At 35.0% G+C, this 23,970-nt stretch overlaps 2 protein-coding genes across 2 annotated transcripts; one reads left to right on the forward strand and one right to left on the reverse strand.

Annotated features, from left to right (window-relative positions):
- Positions 1 to 728: 728 nt before the first annotated feature.
- LOC115982509 lies at positions 729 to 17,412 on the forward strand. The gene is made up of 15 exons (XM_031105123.1): positions 729 to 916; positions 1,081 to 1,226; positions 3,621 to 4,166; positions 4,721 to 5,941; positions 6,067 to 6,394; positions 7,924 to 8,185; positions 8,277 to 8,493; positions 8,641 to 9,008; positions 9,149 to 9,682; positions 10,252 to 11,449; positions 11,614 to 11,967; positions 12,101 to 12,338; positions 13,622 to 16,284; positions 16,475 to 16,623; positions 16,754 to 17,412. The coding sequence occupies exons 2-15, from the start codon at positions 1,098 to 1,100 to the stop codon at positions 17,070 to 17,072; spliced, it is 8,526 nt and encodes a 2,841-aa protein (XP_030960983.1). The 5' UTR covers positions 729 to 916; positions 1,081 to 1,097; the 3' UTR covers positions 17,073 to 17,412.
- Positions 17,413 to 21,739: 4,327 nt separating this feature from the next.
- LOC115982755 (protein SLOW GREEN 1, chloroplastic) lies at positions 21,740 to 23,116 on the reverse strand. Its single transcript, XM_031105462.1, has one exon. It carries the CDS (start codon positions 22,950 to 22,952, stop codon positions 21,975 to 21,977), a length of 978 nt encoding a protein of 325 aa, XP_030961322.1. The 5' UTR covers positions 22,953 to 23,116; the 3' UTR covers positions 21,740 to 21,974.
- Between the last annotated feature and the right edge of the window lie 854 nt (positions 23,117 to 23,970).

The raw sequence follows: 23,970 nt of genomic DNA on the forward strand, positions 1-23,970 counted from the left end.
AAACAACATATTTTATGTTGTAATACTTAACTACAAAATGTTAACAGAAAGAGATGGAAAGACTCGATTATTCATTTAGCAAATTTCACAAACAAAATTGACCAAGTTAAAATCTCAAAGACCAAATTGACAGCTTGTATAAATTGTAAGAGACAAAATTCTAGTTTAGCATTTTTTTTTTTTTAATGTACGACTTGCAAATTTAATAATTTTTTATATAAATATTCTATTTAATTGTTTCGAACTTAATTTTTTTTTTTTTTTTTATATATACATATTCCATTACTATTTCCTAAACAAAATTGTCTTTTACCATCGCACCTATCTTTTTCTTTTTTAAACATTTTTATCTCATCAAAACCACATGATTAGAGATGTTAATATACCTCCATTATGCATCTCATTCTAACTTGCCACATTGTCATTCCCATTTTTTTTTTTTTTTTTTTTCGAAGAAGAAGTAGGAAGAGAATAAAGACACTCATAATTCAACCCCGTCCCTGCCAATTTCCCTAACTTCAACAAAATGTAAAAAGATTTTAAAATGTTAGTAATATAGAATTGCTCTTGTTAAAAATTAAAATAAAAAAGAGGGAAAAAAAGAAAAAGAGGAATTAAAATAATTATTTTAATGCAAGTTATAAAGAAGGAGGTCAACAACAAGAGTCAAGTGAACTGTGAACGGAAAGAAAACGAAAGGACATAGCTTTTTTGTGGGCAAGGAAAAGAACCTTAAAATATTCTTTTTTTAACGTCCTCTCTGTTCTTTTCCTTTTCAATAAGGTTTCTGTTTCTGAATCTTGAATCTTCTTAATGATATGGAAACTCTATCTCATCATCCATTCTCTTAGGTTGAAAGAAAGCCAAAGATAGAAATCGGTGCCAACATATATGCCTTTCTTTCTTTTGACAACTGGTAATGCCCGTACTAAAGAGTCCCAGGTTCCTCTTTTTTTTTCTTTTTTTTTTCGTACTTCTATCCCTCCTAGTTAAGAAACCTCCCTTTCTATGAATTTATTAAAGGGTTACAGAGAAATGGCTAAATGGGTTTTTGATGATATAATATATTAATGCATGCAGAGATGATATAAGAAGAAATGATGATGAAAGAGAAGGGAGAGAGTTCAAAGAAGATGAGAGCAGTTCCTAATGATCATGGCTTCACTGAAATTGTGCTCTCTTGGTCCCTTGAACAAATTGAAAATCAAGACCTTTTCAAGGACCAGGTTTGCCTTCTTCTTTTGGTTTACTTCTTTATTACAATCTCACTTGATTTTATTGCAGATTTTACCATAATAATTTTTTAATTGTGCTTACAACAAAAGAATATATATATATATATATATATATATATATGTATATTCTTTTGAGAAACAGCTTGCAAAAGAAGATAGTATGTGTTTGATTTTTTTTTTTTTTTGGTGGGCTTTATTATTTCAGGCCCGAGCCCATTTCAGTTTCCTCTAAAGACAAAAGCTTCTTTTGGCATTTCATTTTCTTCCACCTAGTAATACAGTTTTTGGAAAAACCTACCAAAATTTTGAATTATATTAATGGATTTGTTGTTATTATTTATTTTTTGCTAATTCGATAGTTACTACAATGGGGAGGGGGATTTGAACCCTGAATCTCCTTAGAGGAGTGCAAGCAATGCTACTGAGCTCCTGGCTTTTTTATTTTTATTTTTTATGGGGATAGATACAATAGATTTGAATTTATGGAGTCCACTCTATTAATGGGTTAATAAGATGAAATAGTTGTTAAATGTTTTAGTCATAGTCTGCAGCGGTGGAACCAGGAATTTTTGTTTGGGGTCAAGTTTTAGCACTAATATATTTATCAATACAATATCCTCACACACATCTCACACACATGCTTTTTTATTATATACACATACTTTTTTATTTGATAAGTTATATATACACACACCTAACAACAACAAAAAAATGCTTAGTATTTTCAATCAAAATTATGTTTGAAGATGATCTTTCATAAAATAAAATTTATTTTTACCATTTTCATAGTGAAATTCTTAAAAAGTTTCATTTTTATTACAAATTATCAAATTTTATACTAAAGTAACTAAAAAATCTTTCAATTGAACTAATGAAATTTTAAAAAACATGAATGATCCAAAACTCGGACTAATAAGTTATGCTCCAAACGTATTTGAAACTATCTTACTCTAACCCATGTGATAACTAAAGAGACATTTCATGTGCAGTTTTAGTGGCACAATTTTTTTTAATGAGTCAATGACTTGTTAGGGTTGAAAAAGATAGATCCAAACATGTTTGGTGTCAAACTTTAACAAATATAAGAGCACATTTTACAATAATAAATAAAATTGAGAAAAATAAAGTTATGTCTCTATAACTATTTGACCAATTTTTTTTTTTTAAATCATCATTGAACTAATTCAAATGTTTGGGGGACCAATTCTTATTTTTGTGGATAAATTTTGAAAACATTAAAATAATTTTATATATATATTGAAGAAACTTTTAAAATTTTGGGGGGACCATGCCCCCCCCACCACCCATGTACATGGCCCTACTCCACCCCTAATAGTCTGTATATAATGGGACAAAATGTACATGATATAAATATATACAATATGGAATATACTATAAGCGTTTCATACTTTCATTCGTTTTAATGAAATATAAAAATCATTTTAAAAGTTTGACATAAAAAATGAAATGAAAAAAAAAAGGCCTAAATTGAAACACATACCGGTATATTAATGGCTATATATTAGATTATTTCTTTTAATACATTCCAATTTAATAGGGTAGTTATGTTATTTTAATTTGTAAGATATTATTGAACAACATTTAATTTAGGTAATATAATATATTAAATATCTTTTTTATTTTTAATTGTGTTTTTAAGCAAATTAAAAAATTATTGGTAGTTTGATTTTTTATTTACTACCATATATATGTGTGTGTGTGTGTGTGTGTGTATATAATGATCCATATTATAGAAAAATTATAATAAACTAATAAAGAAAAAAAAATTTAAGATTATAAATAAAAAATGAGAGGTTGATGCTTATATAAAATAATTCAAGATTATAATTTTTTTTTTTTGTTTTTTGTTTAATAAAGGATGTAGCAGTTGTTTTCCCCAAACTATATATTCTAATGTATATTCAATTAAGAATGTGGTACAAAGTTTCTTGGCAGAGATTACAGCCTTTAAACATGGCAGTGTTTGCTCTAACCAAATATCCAAATCAAGTCTAGAATTTTACAAGCATTTTTGGCACTCTGTTGGGCTGCCTTGTTGCACACTCTGCTGGTAGAGTGAAAGTTTGAGTTGGTCTAGGTTGGAGCATTAATTTATTATTATTTAAAAAAAATTAAAAGAAGATATAGATTGAGAAGACAAAACTACATTCTTGTTCTTGTCATTTTTCTTGAAGGAAGAAGTAACCACAAGAAAATTAGTATCTTGTAAAATTTATATTAATTGCAAAGTGTCCTAAAGTTTGCATCCTTATTGTAAATTGGGTGTTTTATTGAGAATATTAGTGAGCTTACCAGCTTATAAACCTCCATGGAATTTCTTTGTTAGTCTTTTTTGAATTAATCCTTTGTTTTCATTCTTTATAGGTTGAAAAGATTCCACAGACCTTTGAATCAGTTCACCAGTATTTTCATTCACATGTTTACCCTTTATTGGAAGAAACTCGTGCACAATTGTATTCAAGTATGGACATTATATCAAGAGCACCTTTTGCTGAAGTAATTGCATTTGATGAATCTAAGCCATACGGAAAAAATTTGTATGACCTTAAGGTTGATAACTGGAGAAACCGATTCGGTGATCGTAGCAAGGAGCCTTACAAAACATTGCCTGGAGATATTTTTGTTTTAGCAGATGCTAAACCTGAGCATGTTTCTGATTTACAAAGAATAGAAAGGTCATGGACTTTTGCGGCAGTCACTAAAATTCCAGAGGATGATGGTGATGATAATAGTACATCTACTAGCTTTAAAGTCAAGGTGTTGAAAGACATTAATGTTGATGGTGGGATCCAGAAATCATTGTTTGTTGTTTTCATGATAAATACAATCACTAACAAGAGAATATGGAATGCTCTGCACATGTATGGAAATCTGAATATTATTAAGAAAGTTTTGTGCACTAGTTCTTTGGTAAGTAAATTGGGTAAGAATGTTGAAGATTTAATACTACTGAGTTTGCATTCATCTTGTTGCAACAATAGAATACTTAGCATGGGTTATTGTGTACTGATTATATTATTTTAATAATTATTTGAAAAAATGCTATGCTTATGAAAAAGTAATTATTTTTGTTACTTTAGAAGGATTAAGAAGAAGATACAAAATTTTTTGACAAAAGATGTTCTTTTCGTTGATCCTTAAGCAACTGTGCTTATTAGTTATAATGCCAATGGGAGTTCCTACTTTTGTCTTTTACAAGCTGGTAATAGTATTCCCCATATACAGCAGCTGGGTGTTTAAACTGCTGTGACAATATAGTTTGACTTTATTAGCCTTCTGTTTCTCTCTCTCCTTTACCAAATTTTGGTTATGAAATGTCATGCACATGTATTTCCTTAATTTATTTATAAGTCAATTGCAGCAACAGAAACTTGCTTTAATTTTTCTTTATTTATACTTGTTTTACTGACATTTGTTGTGTAGACTTTCTTTAATTGTTTCCCATTTCTCATGTTGCACAACAGAATGAGGAAGACTGTGATCTCTGTTCTGTACAGAGTGATGGCAGCGGGGGTGAGATATTTGCAACAAGTATTACTCCAAAACTGAATGAATCCCAAATTGATGCTATCCTGTCTTGTCTTCGTAAGATGCGTTGCAACCACAAGTTGTCTGTGGAACTTATATGGGGTCCGCCTGGTACTGGCAAAACAAAAACCACTAGTACCCTACTCTTTACCCTTCTAAGAATGGGATATAGAACTCTTACTTGTGCCCCAACAAATGTTGCAATTACAGAAGTGGCTTTGCGCGTCCTAAAGCTGGTGAAAGAATCTTTTGAAACAAATATAAGAACTGATGCTTTGTTTTGCTCATTCGGAGACATACTCTTATTTGGGAATAAGGAGCGGCTCAAAGTTGTTTCTGATATGAAAATGATATATTTGGATTATCGGGTCCAAAAGCTTACTGAGTGCTTGGGGCCTCTGACTGGTTGGAGGCATTGTTTTGCTTCAATGATTGATCTTCTTGAAGATTGTGTTTCTCAATTTCACATCTTCTTGGAAAATGAATTTATCAAAGAGAAAGAACAAAACAATGAAAAAGAAATTAAAGAGATAGAAAGTAGGGATGAAACTGATGGTGGTGAGGGGAAGTGCAATTCATTTCTTGATTTTCTGAGAAAAAGATTTGTTGCTACTTCATCACCACTCAAAAATTGTCTTCTAGTCTTTTGTACACATTTACCCAAGAAATACATTCTTGAGCATAATCTTCAAAACATTTTTTCTCTTATTGGCCTACTTGAGTCCTTTGAAACCTTGTTGTTTCAAGACAATGTGGAATCTGAAACACTGGTGGAGCTTTTTTCAAATTCAGAAGTAGGTGAAAATATTTCTGAGCCATTTATGGATGTACCATTCCAGCTGTATGCATGGAGAGAAGAATGTCTTTCGCTTCTAAAAAAACTTCAGTGTTCATTTAATGAACTTGGTCTTCCAAGCACTATGAACGAATGGTCAATAAAGGAGTTTTGTTTCAAAGTAGCTTCCTTAATTTTTTGCACTGCTTCAAGTTCTTATAAGCTCCATTCAGTGGCAATGGACCCACTGAACATTCTAGTTATTGATGAAGCTGCACAATTAAAGGAGTGTGAGTCAACCATTCCCCTGCAACTTCCGGGTTTGAGGCATGCTGTCCTCGTAGGTGATGAGTGCCAATTACCAGCAATGATTGCAAGCAATGTATGTAAATGCTATTTGGTTTTTCTTTCATATTGATATTTTTGTTTGCATGTGAATTGGTTTTCCTTTTCTTTTTTTCTTTTTTTTTTTTTAATATTTCAGAATCTTTTAATATCCTTTTGTAGATTTCTGAGGAAGCTGGTTTTGGGAGAAGTTTGTTTGAGAGGTTGAGCTCATTGGGTTACACAAAGCATCTTCTTGATATTCAGTACCGAATGCATCCATCTATAAGTTTTTTCCCAAATTCACATTTTTATGGCAACCAGATTTTAGATGCCCCAAATGTCAAAAGAAAAAGCTATGAAAAACAATATCTTCACGGTCCGATGTTTGGTCCCTATTCTTTCATAAATCTAATAGATGGTAGGGAAGAGAGGGATGATTTTGAGCGTAGTTGGAGAAACATGGTTGAGGTTGCTATTGTGAAGAAAATACTGCTGAATTTATACAAAGGTAACTCCTGTTGAAGTCTTATATTCTTATGCCCATCTCAATATTTTTTAAAAATAAGTTCAATCAGGCTTTATGTTGCTAATGGGCTAAGTTTACAATTGGTGTTGTATTTTCTAATGAAAAATTATTGACCTTGATGCTATATTATTCTTCAATTGCACTTTATTCTTTCTACTCTATAATCTTATGACTTTTTAGCACATTTAATTCATTGATTTGATTCTGTATAAACTGATTTGATTGATCTCTAATTCCCTAGAAAATACAAACAGGGGGAAGTTTATAAGTTTTGTCAAATTAACTTTGTTATACTGTATAAAATGAGCAATTGTAAAGGTAAAAAATTCTACTGAGAAATCTTATAAGTTGTATCATTGTTGCTCATCTTCTTCTTTTTTTCTTTATATATATATATATATATATATATATATAAGGATAATTTAATTAAAAGAAGAAGGGGGGGAAGGCTCTGGCGCATCTCTATCCTCAGGAATAAAGACCCAAGAGGAAGCGAGTAGATGGTGAGGGTCCCATCCCACATACAAAAGCTGGCCCAATGCGCAATATTGTGTGCTAAAAGGTTTACATGTCTGCTGCCAAGGAAATTGCCAAACTAGCAGCAGCATCTTCACCTAGCAGAGAGTCTAAATCTAGTAGCACTTTGGAATAGGCAGAGATTATATCACCCTTATGACCTTATCATTTCTACAAACTGCTGCAGCAATAGAGAAGTTGGGTGGGTTGGCAACATCAAAGTTAACTTTGTGCCAACCTAATTGAGGTCCTAACAGTAGATTCAAAAGAGTGCAGTATCCTAAGCAGATTGATGGTCTCTGAAATTTCTAAATACTTTTGATACTTTTTTAAGTGGTTCCAGAGTGCAGCCTTCAACTAAAGTTTGGTTTCTAACCCACCAAAATTTTTCAAACAATGTGGACCATCTTCTTCTCTTAAGTTCAAGTATTTGTAGGGAGAGATTACCTTTTTGATCAGCTCACTAGTAGATAGAATTACTAGCATGCTTAGGTTGATTGGCCAGTTTGAGCAACTCACAAATGATTGTGAAAGAGAAGTCAAGTAGGAGATGCTCTAGTGTTTCAGCTAGCTGGTTGCACAACACACAGAGGGTGTCAGCCAGGTTGAGGTCACCTGCTATTCAAAACAGATTTAATGGGGATACGGAGCTTGGATATTCTCCACACTAAGTCGTTGCTCATCTGGCAATATTCATTTTGATCAATTTAGATCATGAACATTTTCACCAGAGAATTAGTTTATTCTGAAGATGTTTGGACTGGATCATTTATTGGAGTCAAAAGGAATGCAAAAGTCGGCGTATTAAATCTTTTAAAAGACTGCAAAGAACACATTTTTTATCATTTAGGATAATCATCTTATGTCTTTATCCTTTTACCTTTATATGTCTCCTTACCTCAGTCTCTTATGATGGAATTACGTCTCTTTGAGAAACAGGCACCTAAACTTTGTTTTTTATTTATTCCCTGTTTTGGCTTTTGCTTTGATTACAGCATGGGATGGTACTGACTCAAAACAGAATCTCAACATCGGTGTAATATCTCCTTATGCTGCTCAAGTAGTTGCAATTCAAGAAAGACTTGGACGGAAGTATGATGACCTTGATGGGTTTACAGTGAAGGTCAAGTCAGTAGATGGGTTCCAGGGTGGGGAGGAGGACCTAATTATAATATCAACAGTAAGATCTAATACTCGTGCATCAATTGGGTTCACATCGAATCTGCAGCGAACTAATGTTGCTCTTACAAGGGCTAGGTAATATTTTATGTAAGTTTTTTTGAGAAGATTGCTTTTGATTCCAGTTTAAAGTATTGTAAATAACAATTGGCCTTGTAATGCCTTTCAGGCACTGTCTATGGATATTGGGAAATGAAAGAACACTAGTGAATAGTGGATCTGTTTGGGAAACCTTGGTCCTTGATGCTAAGAATCGTCAATGTTTCTTTCATGCTGATGAGGACAAGGATTTGGCAAAAGCAATTTTAGATGTGAAGAAAGAATTTGAACAGTTTGATGATTTGCTTAATCCTAATAGCATACTTTTTAAAAGTGCTAGGTGGAAGGTATTTGGCCCGCTCATATCTATATTTTTCATTATATATTTTCATATTTGTAATTTCCAATAGCGGCAATGTTAATACTCTTTCTTAATTTGCTTATGTACTTATTATATTATATTATATTATATTTCCTTTTTGCAATCTCCACAGGTTCTTTTCAGTGATAACTTTCTGAAATCATTTCAGAAACTGAAGTTTGTCCGGACAAAGAAGTCAGTTATAAACCTTCTACTTAAAATTTCTAGTGGCTGGAGACCCAAAAAGTTTAGCGGAATTTGTGAAAGTTCTTCACGGATCTTAAAGCAATTTAAGGTTGAAGGACTTTATATTGTTTGTGCAAATGACATAGTAAAGGAATGGAGTGACATAGCAAAGGAATTGAGGTACTCTCAAGTTTTGAAGATATGGGATATATTACCTACAGAGGATATTCCAAAATTAGTCAAACGTCTTGATAGCATGTTTGGAAAATATACAGATCACTTTATTAATTGCTGCCAAGAGAAATGTCGTGAGGGGTGCGTATGTCTTTTTCATTCTTGTAGATCCATAATAATGTTGCCAATTTTGGAAATTGATGGTGCCTTATTTTGATTTTTTAAATTTACTAGAAATTCATTTTTATATATTGATTTTTTTTTTCTTGCTTTGTGTCTAGGGATTTGGAAATTCCAAAGAGTTGGTCAATCTCTTCTGATATTGTCCGGATTAGGAATCTTGATAACAATGAAAATGGGAGTGATCTAAGTGGTTGTGCTTCTGATGGCAGAAGTTATATTGAGAATGCTAGGGTGAGTGAGAGTCTGTTGCTGATGAAATTCTACTCCTTATCGTCAGGTGTAGTGAGCCACTTGCTTTCTAACAATGATGGTGGTGAATTGGATCTACCTTTTGAAGTAACTGATCAAGAGCTAGAGATAATCCTTTTTCCTAGAAGTACATTTGTACTGGGGCGATCAGGTACTGGGAAAACTACTGTTTTGACTATGAAGTTATTTCAGAAAGAAAAATTGCACCATATGGCAACAAAGTTATTGGGTGATGTCAAGAACAATATACTTGTGCATAGTGAGGAAAAGGAAGTTGAGGATACTGCTGCTGACATAAAGGAAACTATATTGCGCCAACTTTTTGTGACAGTGAGTCCTAAACTGTGTTATGCTATAAAACAACATGTTTCTCACTTGAAAAGGTGCGTAGATTATCTGATAAAATGGTTGTCGCAAATCTACTTTGTTACTCTCTCTTTTCCAAATTGTTTGTATGCCTTTGAAAATCCAACTTTCTTAAGGGGACATATTTTAATTCTCTTTCTTTGAGAAAAAAAATTTGAAGTTGCTCATTTTAATTTCAAATCAAATAAAGCAAAAGTAATATTAGAAAAGTATTTGAAACTGCGCTCATTGATCTTTCAAATTGAAAAATATTTTGTATTCCCCAATGTTAGATAGATAATTTATTATTGCGTTGTACTCTTGTGCTCTATGGGTGGTATGTGGTACTCTTCTAGAAGTGTCTAGAATATATAGGTGATGAGTGTCCCACTAGGTTGTCACGATTAGAAGAGGCATATTGTAACCAATTCTCTCACTGTAATGAATTGACTGAGGTTAGTAGAACCATGAATATCAGTTCCTCTTTGTAAAATATTCTAAATACACTTCATAAATGTTATATACACTTCTTCTTTTTCTTGGCAATAATGTTGGTTGATTTCAAATGAAAAGCCTATTTTAACAATTTTTTTTTCCCCATATGCAGCTTTGCCTGTGCTGGTAATTCTTCAAAAGAAAGGTCTTCAATTGATATGGATGATTTCGAAGATGCCTCTCAATTCAATGATATCCCAGATTCTTTTGTTGATGTTCCCCCCAAGTCATATCCTCTTGTCATAACATTTCACAAATTTCTGATAATGCTTGATGGAACTGTGGGTAATTCATACTTTGAAAGATTCCATGAGGCAAGGAAACTTTCTAATGGTCCAATAAGTGGTAGTTTAGTTGCCTTACAGAGCTTTATAAGGATGAAAGAAGTTAATTATGAGAGGTTTAGTACATCATACTGGCCCCGTTTCAATACCCAGCTAACTAAGAAGCTTGACTCTTCCAGAGTTTTCACAGAGATTATTTCCCATATAAAAGGTGGCCCACAATCTGTGGAGGCAGCTGATGGTAAACTTAGTCGTGAGGACTATGTTCTACTATCAGATTTCCGGGTTTCCCATCTAAGTAGAGAAAAGAGAGGAATGGTATATGACATCTTTCAAAATTATGAAAAAATGAAGAATGAAAATGCTGAGTTTGATTTTTCTGACCTTGTAATTGATCTTCATCGTCGATTAAGAGCTGAAAGATACAAGGGTGATGAAATGGATTTTGTATATGTTGATGAGGTGCAGGATCTTACATTGAGCCAAATTGCATTATTTAAATATATTTGTAGAAATGTTGAAGAAGGTTTTGTTTTCTCTGGTGATACTGCTCAGACAATTGCGAAAGGAATTGATTTTAGATTCCAAGATATAAGGTCTCTGTTCTACAAGAAGTTTGTGCTGGAATCGAAATCCAGTGGAAAAGATGGAAGAAAAGGGAAAGGATTAATCTCAGAAATCCTCCATTTGAGCCAGAACTTCCGTACTCACGATGGAATTCTTAAGCTATCACAGAGTGTTATTGAACTTCTTTATCATTTCTTTCCTCAATCTACTGATCTTTTGCAGCCTGAGACTAGTCGTATAGATGGCGAAGCTCCTATTCTGCTTGAATCCAAGAACAACGAAAATGCTATCGTCACTATTTTTGGCAATAGTGGAAATGCTGGAGGGAGTATTGTTGGCTTCGGTGCAGAGCAGGTAATATTGGTACGAGATGATCGTGTTCGGGAGGGAATTACCAATCATGTTGGAAAGCAAGCTCTTATTCTAACTATTGTGGAGTGCAAGGGCCTTGAATTTCAGGTGGATATAATAATTTTAAGTCATTCATTTTATTACACCATAATTTATTTATATGTTAGAAGATTATCACTTCTTTTGTTCAAATTGTGGTTTATTAACTGTATCAGTAATTTATTGCCTTTATTTCTCAACCCATTTGTGACTCTCGTAATTTCCTTCCACAGGATGTATTGTTGTATAACTTTTTTGGCTCGTCACCTAAGAAAAATCTATGGAGAGTGATATATAAATATATGAAAGAGCAAGATTTGCTTGACCCAACTTTAGCTAGCTCTTTCCCAAGTTTCAATGAGGCTAAACACAATGTCTTGTGCTCTGAACTGAAGCAACTTTATGTGGCTATCACTCGCACCAGGCAGAGGTTGTGGATTTGTGAGAATACAGAGGACGATTGTAAACCTATGTTTGACTATTGGAAGAAAAAGTGTGTTGTCCAAGTCAGACAACTGGATGATTCACTTGCTCAGGCAATGCAAGTTGCTAGCAGTCCAGAGGAGTGGAAGTCCCGGGGCATTAAGGTGACTACAGTATTATTGATTGTGACACTCTGAAAATTTATTGCTGCCTTCTCTCTCTCTCTCTCTCTCTCTCTCTCCCCTTTGGAAAAACCATTACTGGATATCTCCAACTCTGTTATCTGTTTTCTTGCAGTTGTATTATGAGCATAACTTTCTATCTGCAACCATGTGCTTTGAAAGAGCTGGTGATATCTATTGGGAAAAAAGGTCCAAGGCTGCTGGTCTTAGAGCAGATGCTGACCATATGCGCAGTTCAAATCCTGAAGAGGCAAATGTTAAACTAAGGCAAGCTGCTGATATATTTGAAGATATAGGCAAAGCTGACTCTGCTGCCCAATGTTTTTCTGATTTGGGGGAGTTTGAAAGAGCAGGTATGCATTGGATACTCAGACTTTGGTCAAATATATCCTATCATCGGTGATGTACATTTTGTTATTGTTCTTCTGTCACAACTACATTGTTAAGGGACATGACATCATCTAAAAATTTCAATGTCTGAAAATTGAAAAGTTCAAATTTTGTAATGAAGTCTTAGTCTTATAGTTGTTATCTTGTTTTTAGGTTTATTTGCTTTAAGAAACTTCTGGTTGCGTACTTATCAAAAAAAAAAAAACAAACTTCTGGTTGCGTTTTAATTCACTTTTCTAATGCCAGGGAAATAATTTGATAGTTTATGGGTTTGCTGACTTGGGCTCTGACAGATGGCTGTGATTCTTAGTTTATTGGTTATGTAAAGGCTTAAGTTTAATAAAATTTAAGTAGCTTTTTAAAAAATTTGAGGGTGTGATTGCCTTCTTCTTTTTAAGTGTGATTAATGGAAATCTAATTACAAATGCCTAGGGTTTGTCTTTTCTTTTACTCCTGTTCACTGATTCGGTATCAAACAACCATAAAAGTCCTTCAAAATTCACTCTCCATCTTAATCCAACAATAGCTATGTTTTTTAACATTAAAGCATTAAAGAGGCATTCAGGATCTCGTCAAGAAATCTAACCTAGTGTCAGATTCCTAAAGATCCTGCATCAAATTGGTATCATATCCAACTACTTCTGTCCTGCATTAAATTCATCCTAATCTTTCTTTGAAAAATATTTAGGAACAGTATATATAAATATTTTTGCACAATTTGTCAAAATTGACATGGACTTCAAAAATTTTCTAGCTTTGTTAAGGAATACAGGTATAATTGCAGTATCCTTCAAAGGTTTGATTGCTTGGGATATCTTAGTGTGTCTTCCTAGGGTTTTTTCTTTTGCCCTTTTCAATACACTTTTAGACAATTTTGTCGGGAATAAGCACGTGACAGAAAGGGTCATCTGTTTATCCACCTAATTAGCCCAATTTCAATAAGTTTTTTATTTTTTATTTTGTTATTCTTTTTAGTTTTTATAGAAAATGGACGCCATTGTCCAACTTAGTTGACCTCCTGATTAGACCTTTGAACCTAAAACTTCTCAATTTTTTGGTTTTCTCAATGGTTTGGTTTATAAAAAATTGGTGGCTGAAATACACCTATTTGTACTTCAAATTTTATCCAATTTTCATTTTTTTCCTTCAAATGTAAATAGTTGCAATTTCATCCCTGAAAATTTAAATGGTACAAAATTTGTTCTTCTCTATATCAACCTTTAATTTGAACTTCTTATCGTTGCAGGGAGGCTTTATTTAGAAAAATGTGGGGAGCCTGGACTACAAAGGGCTGGGGAATGCTTTTCTCTAGGAGGATGCTATGAACTGGCAGCTAATGTGTATGCTAGAGGCAACTTTTTCTCAGAATGTTTGAAAGTTTGCACCGAAGGTAAATTATTTGACAATGGTTTCGAGTACATTAAGTATTGGAAAAATCATGCAAAGATGGATTTTGGTGTGGCTACAAGAGGAAGGGAAATAGACAAGATTGAACAGGAGTTTCTAGAGGGTTGTGCTCTTCATCACCATGAGCTTAAAGATAACAGAGCCATGATGAAATTTGTTAAAGCTTTTCAATCCATCGATTTGATGCGCAAGTTTTTGAAGTCTTTGAATTGCCTTGATGAGCTTCTTTTGTTGGAAGAAGAATCAGGAAACTTCTTGGAGGCTGCAAACATTGCGGAGCTGAGAGGGGAGATTCTACTTGAAGCTGATCTCCTAGGGAAGGCAGGGAATTTCAAAAAGGCGTCCATGCTATGTCTCTTCTATGTGCTTTACAACTCACTTTGGTCACCTAGAAGCAAAGGCTGGCCATTAAAGCAGTTTGCACAGAAGCAGGAGATTTTGGCAAAAGCCAAGTCATTTGCTAAGAATGAGTCAAATGACTACTATTTGGTTGTTTGTAGAGAGGCAGACATTTTATCAAGTGAACTGACTAACTTGTCCATAACTAAAAAGTATTTGAATGCTTCTCAGAGACATAATAGTGTTGGAGGTGAAACAATTGCTGCTCGAAAAATTCTAGATGCTCATCTTCAGTCAAACTCTTCAAAGTATGTGTGGCAGGATTATGTTGTTTTTGATCTGACAAAGCATTCGGAACAGATGATCTCCAGAGATCAGATTTCAGTAGAAACACTAGTTTACTTTTGGAATTTTTGGAAAGATAAGATTGTGAACATTCTCAAATATCTCAAATGTCTTGACATCCAAGATGATAATGAATATAGAAGTTATGGTGATTTCTGTTTGAATTACTTGGGCGTGCGGAAGCAGTTTTATGATCTTAATGCAATCTATCTATTGCTCAACCCTGATGCGGATTGGGTAAGAGAATTGGACAGTAGACTCCTTCAGCGGAATGGAAATGTGATTTATATTAATGTTCACCATTTTGTTTCAGCTGCTCGTGGTTACTGGTGTTCAGAATTACTTCGTGCTGGTATGAAAGTCTTGGACAATCTTCAAGCTCTTTACAATTTCTCATTGAAGAATTCCCTCTCCATGTTCTGCCAAAGCAGATCTCTTACTTATATCTATGAGGTTGCAAAGTTTCTTTCAGAATCTGAATATCGGAACCATAGTTACTACAACAATAAGACATTGCAGAGATTTGTTGAACTTTCTACCAAGTCTTTTTTTGGCTATATATTTCCACTAGATTGGCGGAAATCATTGGCAGAGAACATGTTTTCTCTGAGAGAATCGGAGGTTTCAAGGAATTTACTAGAACAGATCATAATTGAAAACATCAGCTTGAAGGGTAAGTTGACATACGGGCAAATTGGAAGAGTTGTAGTGATAACTCTTGGATTGGGTAAGATAAACAATGATTTATATAAGGAGATTTTGAAAAGGTTTGATGGGACTTACGGAAATCCACCATGGAAGACATTCATTCAGGTTCTCCGTGGGAATATGGGACCAGAATTTCCTCAAGGTACTATAACTAACAATAACTCTGAATCTCCAAGAGAATTGTGCGTTCTGCTGAAGCTACAAGAAGCTTTGATGGATACTTACAATGCAAATTGGAGAGAAGTCGACTATATTTCACCTGGTTGTTTCTTGTATCTAATTGAGCGCCTCCTAATCTTGGCATCTTACTTCAAGGGATACTTTATCACTTCGAAGTCTTCTTTTGCTGAATGGTTTATCTATCAAGATGCAGATACCAACCCAAATTCCACTGCTGGTATTGGATCATGCCATGTTATCTTTAAGTTTATTGTCAATGTTGCTCAGCAGCTTCTTTTTAATAAGAAAGATACAATGGATTGGATCAGAAAGTATCATGTAAACGTGAAGGACTACTATCCACTGCTGGTATTGAGATTGGTTTCTATAATATGTTTAGTTCATCTGAATTCGGGGGGATTTTTGGAATTTGTATTTTCTCTTCTCTGTAGGAGCTATATTACTGAGCAACTTCCGTGGGAATTTTATGATGTCATTCGGAGAAAACGGAAACATATAAATGTGAATGTGCTAGCTGAAGCATTTAAAAAGATTCACAATCCTCTTGTAATTGTGAGTTTGGGAGGAAATTGTTCAAGGTTTCTATGTCCAGATGCCATTTTTGTGGACATGAGGGTAAAACAGTGCAGGGAGGACATGTTAAAAGTCTTGTTTCCAGAGACAGTGAAAGCATCACAAGGTCAAACTGAGACAGTTGAAGTGGAAGCAACTAACTCTGGCAATGAAGTGCTTTCTTCAGGCACTTATGATCAAGACAGTTGTAAGACTGCACCTTCAAACTTGGCTGTGGTGGCAGATCAGGGGGACTTGAACAACATAAACGGAAGCAAGCTGCGAGTGAATTACTTTCAGGAAATATTTGAAGATTTGAAGTCGTTGGAGTGTGTTAAAGATCCAAGGAGCTTTTTGTCAAATGTCCAAACAATGAAGGTAATGCAAAATTTTCATATAATATATGACTTCAGCAAAAGGCTTATGCAAATGAGCATCATACTGTATTTTTATACTTTTCCTATGTAAGGTAATGCAAAATTTTCGTATAATATTTGACTTCAGTGAAAAGAATACTCACAAATGAGCATCATACTAAATTTTTATTCTGTTCCTATGTAAATAGCAGGTGAATGTGAAGAAAAGTATTCACCTTATAAGTACTGTTAAGAATGAACGCCTTCAGAATACTATCGACAATGTTGATGAAAACCTAGTGGAGGAAGTAGACAGCATGGTTGATGAAATGACGCAACTTTCTGCTGCACTGGATGTGAGGTCAGTATATACATTGACTTTGATATGACTAGCCTTCTTTTGCTTTGTCTAAAAGGGGTCCTTATTCAAACCTTCCCTTTTTTTTCCTGACCTTTTTTTCTTCCTTCTCTCTTTTGCATGACCTTCTCAGTGAACCGGAACTTGGAAACAATATGTCAACAATTCGAGAACTTTGCAAGAGATTGCTGTCAAGAAGGCCAAATCTGGAACCTATCTTAAGTAAGCTATTCTTCCAACAGGGCACAAACCTTGTGGTTGAGACTTCTGGCAATATATTAAATGAGCAGCAGTGTGATGTAAAGGACAGTGATAGCAAAGCTAAGGAAAATAGCAGTGCTGATGTTGCGTCAGTCTCCAACAGCAAAAACAGCCGGGAAACAGAAAATAAGGGGAAAGGTAACAAGTCCAAGAAAAACAAGAGGGGTAAAAAAAGTGGCAGTAAGAGATAAATAGATGTACATGAGTTGAAAGTTGTTATGTATCACACCTTTCAGAAATTGTCTTCTATGTGCACTTGAAACTAGCATTTCAGAAAAGTTCTTTCAATTTCAATAGTTAGCACTTAGTGTTGTATACCACAAGGCTATAGAATTTGTAATTCAAGGGCAATGTGATTTTCAAAGGAGATTGTCTTGTCCCATCTTCTTGAGCAGTGTGTGGGGTTATAAGTTTTCTCTATTTCAGATTTAAGGTTGCTTCTGATTGTAATTAAAGAACAATGATTCACTAGGTTCAGGTTGCCCTAAATATTCTCATTTTCCAACTCTTAATAGTATGTGAGTTTATGAAGGTATTGAAGGGAGTGGAAAATTAATATTAAGAAGTAGTGAGAAGTAATTGAAATGATTAAAGCATTTTGCTCGTTCTTTTTGGTTTGGATGTTTGTGAGAAAAGTGATGCAGTAAAAAATTCACGAAGGAATTTACAGAGGATCAGAGTAGGAAAAAACAGATAAACTTTGGCACCTAAGGCTGTTTGAAGTTCACGCCAAGTGGACAAATGAAAATAAAGTTTAAGAATCAATAATAAGGGTTGCATGTTCTCAATATTTAGGGTTCCTTGGAGTGAATACCAAGCCATCGGAAGAGAATTCCTAAAATAATTTTATTAATAAGGAAAAATGTATTAATACTGAATTTTGGGGTTTTAAATAGGATTCTCAAGTTATATGTATCAAAGAAAGGACTAACTAGTGAACAAATTGTGAATACCCCATTTTATCTCTTGCTAAACTTTATAAGAAAATTCATTATTATTTTAGCTTAAAGCAAAATGAAAAATCTAGTTTTATAAAAATTCATTCTTTTTTCTCCAAAAAAAAAAAGAGCTTCAGAAGTTAAATTAAACGAGTTACCTCAATGGGTTGGTCTTATGGGAACTGCCCGTGAGATATTTGGTTTGAGTCTTGGAATTACATGGTTCTTGAGCACACCAACTCCAATGGGAAATTAGAATTTATTGCAAAATGTTATCTTTGATCAAGTTTAATCAAAATTTGACAGGAAAAATAACCAACTATCCAATACAGAGTAAACGTGGATCCATCTTAAAAGGCATGAATTTCCCATCGATTTATCTATTTATTGTTTGAATCAATCATGTTATCTTGAATCGTGCAAGATATCCAGAAATCAAGGGGGAAAAAATTGCTTTAATAGTTCGCAATTTTCTATTTAATGTTGAAAACTTGTACTTTTGGTTTGATTACTGTAGTCAAATGATATGAGATTGTGCGAACAAGACATCATTGGAAAGTACGTAAGAAAAGCTTTTATTTAAGAATCCTCTAGTGATTGTTCTTCTGAAGTGAGCAGTATGTGAATGTCTTCAAACGAAATTGTCTCATTATGAGTCCTCATGGCAGAACCAGAGGCATGGTATTCATGTGGAAGCCTTTTGAGAACTATATGTAATTTTTTTTCATTTGAAATTTGAACCCCCCCATTACTGCTAGCTTGTCTCTCACTTCTTTAATTCGTGGAAGATACATGCTTACTGAATCATTGGTATTCTTAAGCTGTGGAGCTCCATTTGAGGTTTAGCACATTGGATCTAAAAACTGAGGTATATTGTCTTTCTGCCACCTCCAAAACACCATGTGCAGTGCTCTGTCCGACTGCAAGAGAGGGTTTCAGAGCTGACAATATCGAATTCATGAGTGTTAAAAACTGATTAGGACATGGCTAACATGAAACTTTGGCTTGGTCCCGGGCAATAATACAATGAACTTTCATGTGCTTTAACACTACCATTCTCGTCTTGAAGAAACTGACTAGGACATAGTTGCAAGCTCTCAACAAAGCTTAATAGTGAGCAAACTTTGGGAATAGATGTAATTTGATATTTCCACGTACGTAATTGCTTTGATCTAGTTTAACGGAAACTTTTATCCTTTTTTTTTTTTTTTTTTTTTTTTTTGTGAAAAGTTAGTTTAACAGAAACTAAATGTTAGGGCCTTAATTGAGAGTTAGTCTGTATAATTGTAACTGTGTACATGTGAGTTGTATCAAGAGTGTTGTACAGGTGGAAGAGTTAAGTTAGTGGGTAGAATCGGTTGGAATTTGTGTTGGCCAGCTGTGTTTAGAAGAGTGTATAAGAGGGACAATTGTACAAGAGGATGGTACGACTGAAATGATAATTCTAGTTGTTCTTGATTCCTTCTCTCACTCTCATCTCTTTCTATCTTAGGAGGCCAAGTTCCCTTAAAGTAACCACCATCATAGTTCTTACCAATTCCACATTATCAACCTTAGAATAGCTTAGAAGAACACTAAATTTGATATGTTTGATAACAAAAACATAGGTGTTTGTTGAGAAAACATATGTGGAAGAATTTGGATTTGTTGTAGCAGAGGAGGTAGATGAGGAAACCTGGATCTTAATGGGGCTCTGATACCATACTAGAATATGAAAGACATGGACTGTATCTGTGAAACAAGACCAAGAGAGAGAGAGAGAGAAGAGAGGAAGTAGAGAATGAATCTGAAAAAGAAACTGAACCATGCACACTACATAATTAGTCAGTATACAAGTACTTATACAATGGTGTTTACCATAAATTAGAGAGAACTCACTTAACAACTTGATTAACAAACAACTCTCCTAACAAATCTAATTCACTAGCCATTAACCACCCTAAGTAACTCATCTGCATAACCCAGTTCCACAATTGAACTTCCAACGGTTTGTGAAGCTAACTGCAATGCTAGAAGCATTGGGAGAGTACTCTCTAACAAGGTTTTGCCCCGGTTCACGATCCTTGTAGACACTCCATGGGTCATGAGTCAGGCAAAACCTTGTTATCGCTTAAATGGGCAAAGAATCTACATGGGTCAACATGTATTTCAATTTAAGTAAAACATGATCTGATGAGGGAGTTATCACTTAAGTGGGAGAAGTGGGATAACCTACTATTTGAAAATGCCTAAAATTAAGATGCCCTTCTCTCATCAAGTTTTTCATTTAACATTAATTACAAATTCACAATCATGGGACTATATAGAGACTCTCTCTACATTATTCACCATTTGAATACTGAAAGAAACATTATCTTCTGTCTGGTTCCAAATTCTCATGGAGACCATTATTATTAGTACCCAAGATCTTGGAGGAAGGTGGATATCATTGAGAGATTCTAGTAGCCTCTCATTGACGAAAAGGTTTCGTTTGTGGGGCTTGTAGTTCGAAGGTTGTAGTTTATAGGCAAGACAAGCTTCTGAAATTTAAATCGATTACTTTTACTCCATGACAAACTTAAAAACGATCACTTTTAGTCCCTAAAGAACTTAAAAGTGGTTAGTTTTAGTTCTTATAAAAAAAATTAAGTGATCATTTTCAATCTTTATAGAATGATTATGTCTCAATTTTGCTTATGGGTTAAACTTTAATGACTAATAGTGTATTTAAATATAAATATTTTAACACTTCAAAAATAATATTTGAGACCAATCTTCAAGGACCAATTAAATAAATAAAAACTACAGATAACAAGAAAATTTATCTTTATTTCCACGAAGTTAAAATTTCATTTCCTTGTTATCACTTAAATAGGCAAAGTGTCTACATGGGTCATATGTATTTGAATTTAAGTAAAATATTATCTGATGATGAAGTTAACACTTAAGTGGGAGAACCTACTATTTGAAAATGCCTAAAATTAAGACGCCCATCTCTGGCCTGTTTGGAAGTTAAAAAAAGGAGGGGGAGTAGAGTAGAGGGAGGGAGAGTAATTCAATTACCTTATTTGGAAGTTTTTTATGAGAGGAGGGGGAGGAGTTTGGAGGGGTTTGAAGGGGTTTCAACCACCTCTAACCCCTCATTTTTAATTCCCTCAAATTGGAGAGATTTGGAGGGAGAGTAGAATAGATAAATTATTGACTAGATAAATCTCTCAATTTACCCTTTCTAAATTAATAATAGACCAATGTTGCAAGTCTATTTTCAAATAGGGGTAAATTTGTCTATTTTAATCATTTCTTCTCCTCTCCTCTCCATCCTAATTTTTAAAACAACCAAACAAGGGGAAGGGTTAATTACTCCCTTCCCCCTTACTAATTTTAAAAATATCCAAACAAGGTGGAGGGAAACCATTCCCCTCTACTCTTCTCCCTCTCTAAACTTCCAAACAAGCCATTAATGTTTTTCATTTAAGGTTAAATACAAACATGGGAGACTAACTAACCAGAGACTCTCTCTACATTATTCTCCATTTGAATACTGCCAATAAACATTATCTTCTCTCTAATTCCAGATTCTCTGGGGGGCCATTAATAGTCCCCAAACTTTAGCACATGAGCGATTCTAGTCCATGAAATTTAATTGATTTCTTTTTCTTTTTCTTTTTTTTGATAAAATTAATTGATTTCTTTTAGCCCTTAACAAACTTGAAGTCATTGCGTTTAGTCTCTAAAGAACTTAAAATGATTGATTTTAGTTCTTTACAAGCTTAAAGTGATCGTTTTCAATCTTTACAGACTGATGACGTCTCAATTTCACTTATGGGTTAAACTTTAATGACCAATACTAGTTTATTTAAATCTAAATTTTTTTAACACTCCAAAAATAATATTTGAGATCAATCTTCAAGGACCAATTAAAAAAAAATAAAAACTACAGATAACAAGAAAATCTATCTTTATTTCCACTAAGTTAAAATATTATTTCCTTGTTTCTCTAATCATCCTCTTTGAGACTTAGAATTCATGATTAACTTGTAACAAACCAAAATATAAAAGAGTAAAGTAACTATCAAAATTTGACATAGGCATAGGCCATAGGATTACCCGATCAGCAAAAACCCACACTGCCTTCACCTACCTTATTCCAGCATATTGAAGTTGAACAACCCAAACTCAATTCTGGTCAGACCCAAATAGCTTCATCCTAGACAATGGGGTCCTCAAGTAGCCCTCCACTTCAAACTTCTTAGGAGAAAGTTGCCTGTACTTAGCAAACAGCTCTTTGGCCTCTGCATTCTTATCTAGCAAGCTATAAATCATCCCCTGACAAAAATAGGGCCTAAAGTCATTTGGGTCTTCCTTAATCAATTCCTGATAACTCTCCAGAGCCTCCTCCACATTCTTCTGCAAAAACTGTATCTGCGCCATTATCAACCGCACGTCTCGGGCCTCCTTCGCCTTGCTTCCCTCCTCCGCAATCCTCAACGCCTCTTCCAACCGCGTAATCACCGCCTCGCCTTCCCCGCATCGGTCCATCAGCAACGCATTCTCGAACAACGCCTCGAAACTCAACGGGTTAGAGTCGAGAATTTCTTCGAACACCTTGCGTGCATTCTCGGTATCTCCCATTTCGCTTAACAACCTGGCCATAAGGAACTTCCACTCAGTCACATTGGGCTGCGCGGATACCAGGCGTCTTAAGACCTTAAGACCCTCCTCGTCCTCGCCATTCTCGAGCTTCTGTTGTAAAAGCGATTTTAAGGCCTCAACCGCTTCAGAATTGGAGTCGAGAAGCTCGGATAGCGGCTGTTTTTGGGCTTGTTCTTGTTCTTGTTCTTCTTCAAGAACTGGGTTTTGTTCGGTGATGGTGGTGGGAGGTTCAGCTTTCGCCGGAAGAATAGAGAGGTTTCCGATCATAGAGGCAGTGGCACCTATGAGAATTGCCGCTTTTGTGTAGTGGGTGAGTGTTTGAATAATGGGGTGTGTGTTTTTTTGGTTGGTGGCATTTGAGATGATTGTGAGGCGATTTTGGGGATTGGTGGGAGTGGGGAAACGGAGAGAGGAAGAAGGTAAGGGTGGGTTTGAAGTGGAGGAGAGGTGATTGTTGTTGAGAGATGATGAGGATGAGGATGTTGCTAAAGTGAAGCTCATGGTTTGAGGTTGAGGTTGAGGTTTCTTTGAGGATTCAACAATGTTTGGAGTTTGGGAGAAAGGGAGGGTTTATGGAGGTGGTTGTAGTTGTTGTTGTTGGGTAAGGACTTAAAAAGAGGATGATGGAAACTAAGAAATAGGTTTGGTAGAGTCATGAACTCACTCCACTGGGGCGAAAATGGGTAATTACCCATAAAAATCTAACTATTTAGTTAGTTGACGCGGTTTGGAAACATATTGGAATTCTAGCAACTCGAGTTTCAAAGGCTCGATTTTGGGCCTGTAAATCGACTCTTTGAGGCTCGATTTGCATGTTTTACTCGGGTCTGAGTTGGCATTATTTCCACGTGGCATCTACTTGTAAATCGAGTCTTAGAGACTCGATTTACATTTACAGTAAAAAAAAAAAATTTTGCCTTTACACCTTCTCACCTCAACAACCACAAAACCACACCTTCTCACCTCACCTCAATATCCATTCTTCCTTCTCTGGGTTCTTCTCTCACCAGCACGGCCTGGGGTCGCGCCCAAAAACAGGTTGCCTGCGACCCAGGCGCGCGACCCAGGCGCGCGACCCAGGTCGCAGGCGACTCGTCGCGCGAGCCCAGGCGCGCAACCCAGGTCGCAGGCGACCCCAGGGCGCAGGCGACCCAGGCCTGGGGTCGCGCGGCCTGGGTTGCAGGCGACCTGTTTCTGGGTTTTTTTTTTTAAACTTCTCTTTCTTCTCTTGGTGGTTTTGTTAGGATTGCTGTTGTTGCTGTGGTTTTGTGGTCGTTGAGGTGAGAAGGTGTAAAGGCAATTTTTTTTTTTTTTTACTGTAAATGTAAATCGAGTCTCTAAGACTCGATTTACAAGTAGAGGCCACGTGGAAATAATGCCAACTCAGACCGGAGTAAAACATGCAAATCGAGCCTCAAAGAGTCGATTTACAGGCCCAAAATCGAGCCTTTGAAGCTCGAGTTGCTAGAATTCCAATATGTTTCCAAACAGCGTCAACTAACTAAATAGTTAAATTTTT

Source organism: Quercus lobata, chromosome 3, assembly GCF_001633185.2.
Source record: "Quercus lobata isolate SW786 chromosome 3, ValleyOak3.0 Primary Assembly, whole genome shotgun sequence".
Lineage (NCBI taxonomy): Eukaryota > Viridiplantae > Streptophyta > Magnoliopsida > Fagales > Fagaceae > Quercus > Quercus lobata.